General features: G+C 40.7%; 1 protein-coding gene across 4 annotated transcripts in view; it reads left to right on the forward strand.

The window, feature by feature from the left end:
* The window catches only part of LOC127958691 (TNF receptor-associated factor 2), a 68,048-nt gene continuing 52,827 nt past the window's right edge, over positions 1-15,221 (forward strand). For 2 of the 4 annotated variants that reach the window (XR_008154114.1, XM_052557657.1), the window contains exon 1: positions 1-81. Coding sequence is in view for 2 of the 4 variants with exons in the window: in XM_052557655.1 (XP_052413615.1) it covers positions 4,381-4,410 (30 nt within the window). In the remaining 2 variants the exon portion in view is untranslated. Of the gene's footprint in view, positions 82-2,603; positions 3,497-3,521; positions 4,411-15,221 lie in introns of those variants that run through there. The other 2 variants (XM_052557656.1, XM_052557655.1) reach the window with 2 other exon arrangements.

Raw genomic sequence — 15,221 nt, forward strand, 5'->3', positions numbered from 1 at the left:
CGTGTACGATGACACGTACTGACGCAACCTCTGACGATTATTTTTTTGGAAGTATCCCACAGTATTTTTGGAAGTTATTTGGTGAGTAACTTTTAGACTCTTTATAATTGCTTGAGATTAACGTTGACCGTAGTGTTTGGAATTTGCAACATATTGCCTGTAGTTGGGCAATGTACGCATAGTATGAGGGTGCTCGAGTGAGTTGCCATTTTTACTCTCACTGTGAGTCAGGAAAAAAGATACATTAGCTCTCAGCTGCAGACTGATTTAAAAAAAAAAAAATCGGTTTAGATTTCTGTTGTGGTAGCTATAAAGACAGTTATTTCCTATATCGTAATTTCTTGGTTCATAATTAATAAAGTTGAATGTGTTAGTGGCTGTAACTCAGCAACATATTTTGTCAGCACCAAGGTGAACACGCAACCTTAAGGCCTAGACTAGATAGACTTTAAACAAACACGGAGTTTTGTGTTTTTTATTAAGATGATAATTAAACAACTTAATTTAATGAAGTTGTGGGTAATTTAAGTTTGAACACGTTGAAAAAGTCTGTCAGTTGATATGTTGCGGCTTAAAACAGAGCTGATCATACTTCCTACATCATACTTTATTGACTAAAAGCAAATCGTAATAGGTGAAAACAACACTTTCTAAATAATGCACTTTATAAAATGATTATGGGAAACGGTTTTACTTTACCTCAACAAATGGACTAATAGATGAAAGTGAAGTGACATTCAGCCAAGTATGGTGACCCATACTCAGAATTTGTGCTCTGCATTTAACCCATCCGAGCAGTGAACACACACACACACTGTGAGCACACACCCGGAGCAGTGGGCAGCCATTTATGCTGCGGCGCCCGGGGAGCAGTTGGGGGTTCGATGCCTTGGGCACCTAAGTCGTGGTATTGAAGGTGGAGAGAGAGCTGTTCATGCACCCCCCACCCACAATTCCGTCCGGCCTGAGACTAGAACTCACAACCCTTCGATTGGGAGTCCAACCCTCTAGCCATTAGGCCACGACTTCCCCCCTATTAAGAATTAAGAATGAGTTTGTGTTTCGTATTAAAATGAATAGTTAAATAAGATTTATATTATATTATATTATAATAAACTATAACCATTGAATTAAACTATTGAATTGAAGGAAGTCTTATGGGGGGGTCCCCACCATAAAACTTTTTTTTTTTCTTGGTGGGGATGGGGGGTTAGTCTTGCAATATACAGTTGACAATATATTTAAGCATAATATGCATAACTATATATTTGTCAAAAACAGGCTCCTGTGTTGATAAAGAATAACTGGATTTGACGGTGACAAATCAGCAGACCCAAAAAGGCAACTATATCAAATATACCTGGGGACTACATATGAGGCACTTGAAGATCCGTAAAACATCAAAAAAAATTGCTGCGGCACCCAGGGAGCAGTTGTGGGTTCAGTGCCTTGCTCAAGGGAACCTCAGTTGTGGTATTGAGGGAGGAGACTCAAACTCACAACCTTTGGATTATGAATCCGAATCTCTAACCATTAGGCCACGACTTTGTCAAATAACTTTACTGTCACTTTTTATCAATTTAATGCATCCTTTCTGAATGAAAGTATTAATTTATTTAATTTCTTTCCACCCAAAAATAAATCATTTTAATTCTTACAAATCACAAATTTTTGAACGGTAGTGTACAATGTTACAAATTATATCTATTTCAGATAAGTGTTGTTCTTTTGAATGTTCTATTAATCACAGAATCCTGAAAAAAAAAAAAAAAAAAAAAAAAAAATATATATATATATATATATATATATATATATATATATATATATATATATATATATATATATATATATATATATATATATACACAACTGTTTTCAACATTGATAATATTAATAAATGTTTCTTGGGCACCAAATCAGCCTATTAGAATGATTTCTAAAGATCATGTGACACTGACTGGAGGAATGATGCTAAAAATTGTTTACTATTGTATTATTATTATTTTTAATTGTAATAATATATCATGATATTACTGTTTTACTGTATTTTGGAGCAAATCTTGGTTGGTGAACAGAAATGATTTTTGAACAGAAGTGTGCATCCAACAGAATAATTCTAGCATTATTAACCAATATAGTATTTATTATTTCCTCTAAAAATAGCTGGATGACTGATACTTTGTGATAATGTTTGTTCCAAAAGGCTTGTTTAAATGCAAGAAACTAATTTATTACATAATAGACTAAACCAGTTTATTAGATATTAAAAATATAAAATTTAACAAGACTGGCTGTCACACTGGCTGTGTGCTAGTGTTGTGTTTTTTTTTTTGTTTTTTTTTTCAAGATTTCCGTGCAGTTTACATAGTTTACGTCCAGTAGATGGTGGCAAGGGTCTCTTATGAGTGAGTCTGTCAGCAGACTATTCAACCATTTCAGTCCAAATGTCTTTATTCAGGAACTAGCTATGACAATCAATATATCAATCATAGCTATTTCAAGAATGATTCCCGCATGTATATGCCGATATAGTTCCCGAAACTTTGCAGCGTGTTAGTGGTCGTTGATCTTAGCAGAATGAAAAAACAAGTTTTATACAATTCTGAATAGATTATATATAGCACAGAAACCTAACAACAAGCACTCCCTTTATAATTACTAAAAAACTGTTACTCATAGCATCTTAGAATATACAGAGAGTGAAAATGACCCCTCAAAAAAGTCAGTAAGAAAGAAACTTCCTGACTGCGAGTGGAGGTTTATTATTCTCCATTTTTAGCTGAAGTTAGCTTCACCGGTGCTGCGCCAATCAAGCAGTCATGTCAATGATGTCTTGGCTTAGTGGTCTTTAGACTTGGAGCGGGATGTTTAAAATTTAAAGTGACGTAACAGCTAACCCATAAACAAACTAAATATAAATTATTGTGAATAATTACCATATCCATTGCATGAATTTAATCACATTTGTCATTTATAATTTTTACTCAAATAAAAATATCAGAGGGACCCCCCAAGTTTATGTTTTACTTCTTCACTCCCTATAACTATATTACGACCACTGATCTAGGCCTATATATATGACTGGATCGCTCATCGTGTTCTAAACTGCCATTCATTGGTAAAGCCACCGGAAGTGTTCTAGCGGGCATGTTAATATTTCCTACTGGCAAAGAGCACCATTGACTGACAGCCAAAATACTGATTTAAAATCACCTGATTTGAAATGTATCAGTCACACAGGATTGTAGTGGATGTAAATTTATTTTTACTTAAGATGTTAACTGCAATGTTTATGGTCTTTTCAGACAGGATATGCACTATATTGATTGTTTAGGTGGGTGTAATCTCCATAGACAGTAAAAGAAATGGACACAGCGACCCCATTGGATTCAGCGGAGACAAGTGAAGTCAATTACAAGCACACACTTCCGGGGGGTTTAGCGTACTGCGCAGACTCAAACTGAGCTTGATGACGTAAATGTCACGTCAGCAACCTGTAAGTCTTCTGATCACTGTGCCAAGAGAAATCTGAATCACCCACCGAATCTTGCAGACGTTGTTGAATAATTTTGTCCTGTTGCTCTTATGGACTCTCTATGGGCTTCTCTCTTGACTTCATGCCTCCACGTCTCCCCGATTACCTCATAGACCATAAAAGATTGCCTGCAAGCTTTTCCTCCTGTTCATACGGTAATTTCTCTACTGTGCGACAGAGAGTCCCAGGTTATGACACAATCGTTAGCCTATTTTTTTTTTACAAGAACTGCTTCTACGGGCCACAACCTGAGATACATGGTAATGGGGCAATTTATACATTTTCGTGTTTCTTTAGAAATAATGAATGGACAAATGGAGTCTTTAAACACCACAATTCAATAAAATATGAAACCCTGCCCCCCGGTAATCTCGCGTAGCCAGACCTTTAGAGTGACGGCTGAAGGTCTGGAATTCATGGCAGCTTTCATTGGCCAAGGCTTGCCCATGAGGCCATTTGACCGACATGTCAAACAACCAATCATAGTTTGTTTTGTTCAGCATCACATGTCGGGGTGTGGAAATGTCACCACATTAACAGACTGGTATGGAAAACTCTCTGACATATATTTGAAAGATTCTATGCCGCAAACTTTAAATATTTCACATACTTGTGAAACATCTGTATTTAGTAGATCCTGATTGTTGTCACAGTTGTAAACACTAAGGCTTTTTTCTTACGTGAGGAGGTTTGGTGTCAAGGCATCTTTGTTTCCGGACAGAACATTAAAGAACGCGACACACATGTCTCCCAGAAATCCTGTAGAATTCATCCAATCTGATGACGACTTCAGCACTCCCGAAGTATTTCCAGTTTTGTGACCCATATGGATCAGATGTTTAGCCATGGGCATGATGTGTAAGGCTGAGACTAAGGTGGGATTGTCAGCTGAGCTGCGCACTGCCGACACAGTCCGATAGACTGACTGATCCAACACATTTATGTAGTATATTATGTAGTAATATATTTATGTAGTATGTAATAGGGCTGTCACTTTTGTGAAAAAATCTTTTTCGATTTTTAAGACATAAGTATTCGTTGAATCGATTGTAAAATCGATTTTCCATATCAAAAAAAAAAAGGACGGCTGCCATAACACAAGAAAAACATCACTGCAGGCATCAACCCGGCTGCATTTATGATTTAGGCAATTAAAAAATCTCCAAGATTATTTTACATAATGATTCAATCCATTTCAAACAACTATTCAAAAAAGTGTTTTTTTATTGAACGTAACTGACACTTAGGCTAGACGGCACTAGGCAGGCATATTGAAATGCGCAAAAAGTTACAAATTTATTGGACAGGAAAACAAGTCGATCAACATTTTCGGGGTCCAGAGCATTTTCATTTTTGGGGTTTATTCACTATATGTCCAGCTGTTGAGAAGACGCGCTCCGACCACACTAATGTCCCAGGGACGCTCAGGTACAGCTGTGCAAGGTGGGGGTATTACTGCCAATTTTCCACCACAAAAGCCGGTCGCTGTCAGCTTGCAATGGTCCTTTTCATAACTCAGAATCTCCTGTAATTAGATGTGCAAATGAGGCGAATTCGCATCTACCGTGCTGCGAGACCCCCAGACACGCGTAAACGCTTCTTTACATTGACTTGAACATTGAAATCATTCGCGCCAGGCGCTCTATTCGTGTTTGGTGTGAACGCAGCATAAGAGGTTGCTTTAGACATCACTGGGTCTCAAAGGTGTGTAAAATTGCTGGTGTTTTCTGTCTAGCTTTCGCAAGGCATACTGCACTTTTGGATTTCTTTATTTTCTTTTTCTGCTTGTTTGTGAGTTTTGTTACATGTATATTTTTTTATTGTTTAATTATTTTAAAATTAATAGTGCACATATTTGGTTAAAATCGATTCCCTATTTTCATTTTCGAAACTTCTTTTGGTTGGTCCGATCGATTGTGCAATCGATTTTCAATTTAAAAGTGACAGCCCTAGTATGTAATTACGCAGGAATTATTAAACATGAATATATATCTGGTATTAGTTTCTGAAAATGATTGGGATTTACAATGAATATTACAATACAAACCTGTTACTATATTGTTGTATTGTATTGAAATTTAGAGCTTGCCACGCATCATCTTAATGTCTTTAAAGGTGCCACAGAATGCAAAAATCCCTTTTACAAATGTTTGTACACAGTACAGTGTGTGAAAACAGCTTATAATGGTAAAAATTATTCTACTCATTGTTTTATAATCCCAATAATTCATAAACAGGAATTGTAGGTCAGGGAGTGAATGTATAGCGCTCTCTCCACCCTCATTACCACAACGGACGTTTCCTTGAACAGGGCACCGAACCCCCAACTGCTCCCTGGGTGCTGAAGCATAAATGGCAGCCCACTGCTCTGGGTGTGAGTTCACAAGATGTGTGTGTGTTCACTGCTGTGTGTGTACACTTTGGATGGGTACAATGCAGAGTACGAATTCCGAGTATGGGTCACCATACTTGGCTATATGTCATGTCACTTTCACTTTTTTCACTGTCTCTTGTCTCTTCACACTAGCAGTTACAGGTTTCTCACTACTATGACAACTGCTGGAGGTACAATGTCAACATCAAAGAGCCATTAAAAGTGTCATGTGCTGGGATCATAAACTATATAAAAAACATGGACTTAGTGTCCGTGACGTCACCAATTGGTTTCCTAAAAGAGTTTTTGAAGCCAAAAGTGGGCGGAAGATGGCCGTCGCCATCTTGACAGTGTGTCACCAAGCGTCACTTCCGGATAATTGAAAATGAGCAAAAGGTGGGAGCTGGTTGCTGAAACTACACCCACCTAGCTCAACGGCGGCGACAGCAGCGGCAATCCACCTGTCACTCAAGTGGCTGAGCCCTTAATTATGCAGAACTTTAAAAGTTTAGTTCAGCCAAAAGTGAAAATCATGTCATTAATGACTCACCCTCATGTCGTTCCAAATCCGTAAGACCTCCGTTCATCTTCGGAACACAGTTTAAGATATTTTAGATTTAGTTCGAGAGCTTTGTGTCCCTCCATTGAAAATGTATGTACGGTAAACTCCAATGTCCATGTAATAAAAACATCTTCAAAGTAGTCCATGTGACATCATAGGGTCAGTTAGAATTTGTTGAAGCATCGAAAATACATTCCAAAAATAAAAAAAAATTATGACTTTATTCAGCATTGTCTTCTCTTCCGTATCTGTTGTGAGTGCTACCGCTGGAGCAGCAGCTCATTTTCATTTAAAGGGGACAAACACAAATATCTTCCATACTCTAAAACTGGCAATTTCAACAATCTATAAAAAATTATCTGTGGGGTATTTTGAGATAAAACTTCATATACAGTACACACTCTGGGGACTAGAGCTGTAATCGGGCCATAAAAGTTAGGCCCGACAGGACCCGAGCCCGACAAGTACATTTTGATTGACAGCTTTTTAAAAGAACTAACGCACACGTGCGCACACATGCAGCTCTTTTGCCTTTTTGGGTCATTTATACATGTTTTAACATAATTTATTCATTACTAAAGTACCATATTTTGCGCACTATAAGGCACACTTAAAAGCCTTTAATTTTCTCAAAAAACGACAGTGCGCCTTATAATCCGGAGCACCTTATATATGGATCAAGGCGATCTGTCAAAATGTTGACATTCCCTTTAGCACAGCTCCATCGAGTGGATGCATAACGCAAACCCAGTCAAATATTTGACTGCAGTATCTTCTATTCTATGCGCCTTATAATCCAGTGTGCCCTATATATGAAAACAGTTCTAAAATAGGCCATTCATTGAAGGTGTGCCTTATAGTGTGGAAAATGCGGTAGACTAGACCACTTGGAAGTTGGAATAAAGAAATAAAATAAGTCCTCTGTAACATCTTAACATCTCAGCACTCTAAATAGGCCTAGGCTCATTTAGCCTATAGAATGACCATTGCACCAATAAAAACTAGTATTTTTTAACAAATTAAATTAAGATACATTTTAAATTAAGATGGGTATTTGGCAATAACGAAATTAAGATAAAGGCTCTGCCGGACATTTAATAAAAGAATAATGCCAACATTAGCGTAAATACTCTGTCCACATTATGCATTTAAGACTCAAAGAATATTTAGTTATCATTTGAAAAACCTTAACTCACAGAGATTAGGCTAAGCCTACACGTTTTTGTGGAGGAAAATGATTGAATCCACTCTAGATGGCTTCAGCGCAGTCCTGTGCTCACTTATGGTGCGTCATGCTGCTCAGTGGAAGGCTACAGGAGCACTGAGCAGCATTGAGCGTCCTCTCGTGGCTGTAGACGGTAATGTTTTCTCTTGGTTTATTTCTCTTGGTTCATGTTATGTCAAATTAATTTTGATAAACAAGTCGCACCTGACTTTAAGTCGCAGGACCAGCCAAACTATGAAAAAAAGTGTGACTTATAGTCCGGAAAATACGGTAGCCTAATTTTTTTAATTATTAATTTAACCAACATTTATATTAATAACTGCAAAAAAAAATGCAGTTACCATGATGTATAGGGATGCATGATATATCGACCACTAGTGTTGTCACCGTACCGAAATTTCAGTATTCGGTACCGATACCAGTGAAAATCCACGGTTCTGGGTACCAATTTCGGTACCAAAGCAAAACACAAAAATATGCGAATTAATTTTTTTTTTTTTTTTACTTTTTAGCACAAAAAATAAAACCAATGTCATTCTTTATACTTATTTACAATTGTGTTTAAAGTTTTTTCTTCAAGTTATATAATTATGAAAAACAGTAAACAAGTTTCATCCAAATGTAATTTGTCTTTTAATTTATGAAATTTAAACACATTTTATTTTTGGTAAATAAAGGGGATTTGCTATTAAAATTAAAACATGGAAGAAATATTGTGATTTATTTCTTAAAAAAAAATAACGTTTTTTTTAAGAAAAATTTAACTTGTTTACTGTTTTTCATAATTATATTACTTGTAGTAAAACTTTAAACACAATTGTAAATAAGTATAAAGAATGGCATTGGTTTTGTTTTTAGTGATAAAAAGTAATTTTTTTATATTAGCATATTTTTGTGTTTTGCTTTGGTACCGAAATTGGTACCAATAACTTTTCACTGGTATCGGTACCGAATACTGAAATTTTGGTACCGTGACAAGACTAATCTGAATATGTGATGTAGGGTTGTGCCGATAAACGATAGTATCGTGTATCGACGAAAGTCAGAGATATCAACATAAGCAGATTTCTCTGACGATAATCAGGATGATATTAGGCTAATTTTCCTATTATTGTATTAGATTATAATAATAATATTAACTATTATTTTTATTTTTATTAGAAGGCTTATTATAGTTCTGCTATCAAGCTGCCCAGCTATTTCACTTCAGCACCGCATTTCTCACACACACCACACGCACGTGCAAGTGCAGGAGGATTAGAGTCTGTATTCAGTGAAGTTGTCCACTTTGACTCGGATAACTCATTAAATCCATGAAATGAAAGAGAAAACGAGGAGTTGGTGTCCCACACATTTAATGGCTGGTACACGGCAATGCGCTCTTCAAGAAAGAGATTAACTCGTCAAGCTCCTCTGGCTCCTCCCAGTGGTCCTATTGCCATTTGCAGAAACTCCATCGCTCCCGGTAAAAAATAACCAATCAGAGCTGCGGTCCGTAACTTTGTTTGTGTTCTAAATGTAGAAAAATGTATATAATAAGCGAGTACACCATTAATCCATTTTCCAAACCGTTTTTGGCTTGTCCTGAATCACTAGGGTGCACCTATAATAAGTGTTTATATTCTGACTATTTTAGATTGCTTCAGGGATACCGCGGTGGAGTAACCCAGTACCTTTGTGATTCTTCATAGACATAAACAGAGAGAAGTAGTTCCGGCTACGATGTTCCTTTGCAAGACGCAAGCAGTTCTGTTTATTAACCGCTAGAGCGTCAAAAGTTCCCTACCGCAGCTTTAAGTCATTTGTGGATTAATGCGTATTAGAGATGCGAACCGTTTAAAACGATTCAGTTCAATTTGGTCAACTGAATTATTCGTTCGCGAACCAGATATCCAGCTGTTTTGTTTTGAACTCTCTCTCTCACATCAGACACGGAAGAGAAGACAATGCTGAATAAAGTCGTCGTTTTTGCTATTTTTGGACCAAAATGTATTTTCGATGCTTCAAAAAATTCTAACTGACCCTCTGATGTCACATGGACTACTTTGATGATGTTTTTCTTACCTTTCTGGACATGGACAGTATACCGTACACACAGCTTCAATGAAGGGACTGAGAGCTCTCGGACTAAATCTAAAATATCTTAAACTGTGTTCCAAAGATAAACGGAGGTTTTACAGGTTTGAAACAACATGAAGGGTAAGTTATTAATTACATAAATTTGCTATCTGGGTGAACTAACCCTTTAAGGCGAGAATGAAACACAGGTTTGACCCGAGAAACATGAAAGACTTGGTGTACCCGACCAAGTATGGGAGATAACTTGAGCTTTACCGCCACCGGACTCAATACCTTGGTGATCTGATATGGCCCCATGAACCTGGGGGCTAACTTGCGAGAAGCCACCCGGAGAGGAAGGTCCTTGGTTGACAGCCATACTCTCTGACCACATACGTAGCGGGAAGCAGGAATACGGTGACGGTCAGCTGCTGCTTTGGTTCGTTTGAACACTCCCTAGCCAAGGTTTCCTCAGCCCTCCTCCAGGTGGCCACCACTGGCAAGGAGTTATGGGCATATTCAATCCAGGATAACTGTTGGCTCCAAGAACTCGGATTATGGGACGTCAGGCAGTGGAGAGCTTGTTCCAGAACCTGGTTTGCCCGCTCTGACTGCCCATTGGTCTGAGGGTGAAAACCTGACGACAGACTCGTAGAGGCCCCAATCTGTCGACAGAACTCCTTCCAGAACCGGGAAACAAACTGTGGCCCCCTATAAGAAACCACGTCCACCGGTAGGTCATGAATCCGGAAGATGTGGTCAACCACCACTTGAGCTGTCTCCTTAGGTGAAGGTAGTTTGGGAAGGGGGATGAAATGGGCTGCCTTAGAGAAGCGATCAACCACGGTCAATACTACAGTGTTACCCCTCGATGCTGGAAGGCCAGTGACAAAGTCAAGGGCTATGTTTGACCAGGGGCAGGAGGGGATGGGTAAGGGGTGTAGCAGACCAACAGGAGGCTGATTAAAACTCTTGTTCTGGGCGCAAATTGGGCAGGTAAACACAAACTGCCTGATGTCCTGGGCCATGGATGGCCACCAAAATCGCTGGCGGATGGCAGCCAGAGATCTCCAAACCCCAAGATGACAGACTAACTTGATGAATGTCCCCACTGGAGGACTTCAGGGCACAGCACAGCCGGCATGAAAAGTCTACCCTCTGGGCACCCCCTTGGCACCTCTCTCTCTCGTATGGCCTCCAGCACTCTTCTCTCCACATCCCAGGAGAGGGACCCCACCACAATTTCTCTAGGAATAATGGTTTCAGTTGATGCATCGGCTCTCTTAGTATCCCTGTAAAGACGGGAGAGGGCATCAGGTTTTACATTTTTGGAGCCTGGGTGATACGAGATAGAGAAGATGAACCGGCCAAAGAAGAGTGCCCATCGGGCCTGGCGTGAACTCACCCTCTTGGCCGAACGGACGTATTCCAAATTCTTATGGTCCATCCAAACCAAGAAGGGCTGTGCTGACCCCTTCAACCAGTGACGCCACTCACCCAAGCCCAGTTTGACCGCCAACAGCTCCCGGTTCCATACGTCATAATTCCGTTCTGCTGGGCTTAGGCGGTGAGAGTAGTAGGCATCCACCTCCACAATAAACTGATGTTCAGGGTCTGGAAACGAAAGAACAGGAGCAGAAATGAAACAGGACTTTAGGTCATTAAGTTAGGTCATTTGGGCCTTCAAATTCCACCTAAACGGTACCTTAGTGGAGGTAAGAGCTGTCAAGGGTGCAGCAACCTGATGAAAGTTTCTGATGAAGCGCCTGTAGAAGTTGGCAAATCCTAGAAACTGCTGCAGTGCCTTGCGTGAGTCTGGGGGTGGACACTCGGCTACGGCCCTTACCTTAGCGGGATCTGCTTTGATTCCCTCCACCGAAATGATATAGCCCAGGAAGGGAACTGACTTGGAGTGGAAATGCACTTCTCTGCTTTAACATATAGCTGGTTCTCCAGCATCCGTTGTAGCACCTGGCGCACGTGTTGGGTGTGTACCTGAAGTGAAGGAGAAAAAAATAAGAATGTCATCAAGGTACACAAAGACAAACTTATTAACCATGTCTCGCAACACGTCATTAACCAGGGCCTGGAAGATAGCTGGGGCATTTGTCAGGCCAAAGGGTAGCACCCGGTACTCATAATGTCCCGAAGGAGTGATGAATGCTGTCTTCCACTCATCCCCCTCTCAAATCCGAACCAGGTAATAAGAATTACGGAGGTCCAACTTACTGAAGACTTTGGATCCCTGCAAAAGTTCAAAGGCAGATGACATTAAGGGGAGGGGGTACCTATTCTTAATGGTAATGTCATTCAAACCTCTGTCATCAATACAAGGGTGCAAGGAACCATCCTTCTTAAAGAAAAATCCTGCGCCAGCAGGAGACGAGGAGGGACGGAGGGACTCGCAAATATATTTGTCTCTTTCTGGACCAGACAGGAAATATAACCGACCCCTGGGCGGAGAAGTGCCTGGGAGGAGGTTGATGGCACAATCATAAGGCCGGTGAGGAGGCAGGGACACAGCCCGGGACTTGCTGAAGACCTGCTGCAGGTCGCAGTACTCCGCCGGCACCCCGGAGAGATCAGCATCATCCACCTGCACAACAGGAAACACAGCACCAGGAAAAGAGGCAGAACCCAAGGCAAGACTGCTTCCAAGACAAAACTGAATTTCTGGCCCAATCCACATGAGGGCCGTGCTGCACCAACCACAGGTGTCCCAGAACCACTGAGGCACTCGGCGAGTCAAGAAGGTACAGCTTGGTTATCTCATGGTGATTGCCCGAGACGATAAGACTTACAGGAAGGGTGAGGTGAGTGATGGTGGTGATAGGGGAATCATCAAGAGACCAAACAGAGATAGGAGTAGAGAGGGGAACTGCAGGAATTCCCCACTGCTTGGCCAGTGCCGTGTCCATGAAACTACCACCAGCCCCAGAATCCACCAGGGCCGAACAGGAGTGACTGGAACCTCCAAACTGGACACCCACGGGAAGAAGTGTGCGGGAAGAGTGGGGGAAATTAAGAGGAAATGTGCCCACCAGAATCCCCCTGGCAACTGATGGGCCCTGGCTTTTAGCGGGCATTTTCCGACGAAGTGTCCGGCCCTCCCACAGTAGAAACATAAGCCCTGGGTGATTCTCTCTTGCTTCTGCTGAGGAGTGAGACGCAGATGTCCCACCTCCCACCTGCACAGGTTCAGGGTCAGCAGGAGATGGCAGAGGCAGGACCGGGGTGGAGTCGCTGGTCATTTCTCCCACCCTCCAAGAAATGCGAGCAGTCAGTTGTTGGTGACGAAGGCGAAGGCGGCTCTACACGGAGAGCCAAGTCGACCAGATCATCAAAAAGCTCCGTGGAAGCTCCTGGGTGGCGATCTTGTCTTGGATCTCCTCATCTAGTCCAGCACGGAACACAGCTCTGCAAGACCCCTCATTCCAGTCACAGGCCACTGCTAAGGTCTTGAATTCAATGGCAAACTCAGTCACTGAATGGCCTCCTTGCCGTAGCTGTGACAGCTGGGCTGCTGCTTCATCACCCCGAGCAGAACGATCGAATAACTTGACCATCTCCCGTTGAAAGTCCTCAAAAGAAGCACAAAAGGGTGCCTGGGCCTCCCACGCTGAAGTTCCCCAGTCACAGGTCCTGCATGTGAGGAGGGTTAAAACATAAGCCACCTTAGTCTCTGAGACAGGAAGGCTCTGCAGGAGTTAGGGTTCCCATCATGGGGAGGTGGGTTGTTGGCATGAGGCTCAGGGTCATGACTGGTAGAGGAAAGGCTAGTGGGGTCCTCCGATCTGGCAGATGTCTGTCTTCGAAGTTCCTGGAGCTGGGAAGTCAGCTCCGACAACTAGGCATTAAGGAACTCAACCTCCCGGGACGTGGATGTTATCTGGGAGGCATGCTGGCCCAAGAGAATGCCCTACTGGGATCTGCAAAAAGGTCAGTTTATTAGATAGGCTTTAATTTCAAAGGACAGAAAAAATACAAATAAACAAACAAAAGCTATCCAGGAACAGGGCAGTCTGGAGCAGATCCAAAAGAGCCTCCTGGACATATTCCACTTGGAAATCCACTAATGCAATGCCCAGATAAACTGACAGGGAGGCGGGGAACTGGTGGCGCTGTGCGGCGAAGAAGAAGAGTGACAGCAATCGGTGATTGCAAGCACAGGAGGGCTGAAGATTAGCACTGCCTGAAAGCAGGAGGAAGAGGGAAAAAACTAAACTAAAGGATGAAAAACAAAACGGGCACAATCTCTGTGCAGGCTAAATGAGAGATGTGGACAGAGCTAAGACATGAACGAGAACAACATGACGATCTGACAGACAAGCACACATGAGCACATGATGCAGAGCAGGTGATGACCAATAACAAGATAATAAAACGAGTGCGGAGACGGGCACAACGGTGACACAGAAGCACATGGTAAGTTTAAACAACCACACACACTATAGGGAAAAACAGACCGATTAGCCCGGGGATGTGACAGATAACTTCTGTGCTCAGATTCGGGCAAATTTGTCACAGGACACGCGATATGACAGTTGAGTCTGACAATATATGAACTAGCTGTTTTAAATACAGTATTTTTATATTTAGCGTTACTTTATCAGTATATTTTTAAATATATATATATATATATATATATATATATATATATATATATATATATATATATATATATATATTTAAAAATATACTGATAAAGTAACGCTTATATTTTTTTTATTATTATTTGTGATTCCATAGGCTCTCTCTCGTGCACCTGCACGGTTTAAAACACCAAATAGTGATGCTATGACAAGAACAAAGAGTCTCTCTCTCTTGCTCCACCCATATACGATAGTATTTTGAACCGTCAATCTCACGGGCTGACGACACAACGATCTGAAAAATGACCATATCGCCCAGCACTTATATGATGCATTTCCCTGTGCTGAATAAGCTGGCAGCACTTCAGTTTAACGGTGTTCAGCTCCAGCACACGCAGCTATAATAACTATAATTGGCAATGTCATAAACATAATATTATAAAGAGAATAATTCCTTAATAAAAAAATAATTGTGAATTATTTGGGTTTATTTGTCGTGTTTCAGCGAGTTCAGAGTGTGTCCACGACACATTTCACTATTCAGGTTTGTAGCGCGGGTGCATTGTAATATTGGAAATAATCTAACGATATGATCACACGCATCTAGTCAGTAAATCTGGTTCTGTGATTACCACTAAATTATACATTATACAAGGCATAAATCTTTATACAGTTTTCATGAGCACTTTGTCATTTGCATATGTTGTGGATTTGTCGGCCTGATGTTCATCAAGTTCATCTGGTATTTGCTATTGTAATGTATAGGAAAACAAAAGACTTCTTTAGATAATTTCATTCACAATAGAAAATAGAGAACAAATGTTTAAACTGTGAAATTTTACACCTTTATCCACTAAATGAGCTCATTTCAAATT

Source organism: Carassius gibelio, chromosome B5 (assembly GCF_023724105.1).
Source record: "Carassius gibelio isolate Cgi1373 ecotype wild population from Czech Republic chromosome B5, carGib1.2-hapl.c, whole genome shotgun sequence".
NCBI classification, from domain to species: Eukaryota; Metazoa; Chordata; class Actinopteri; order Cypriniformes; family Cyprinidae; genus Carassius; species Carassius gibelio.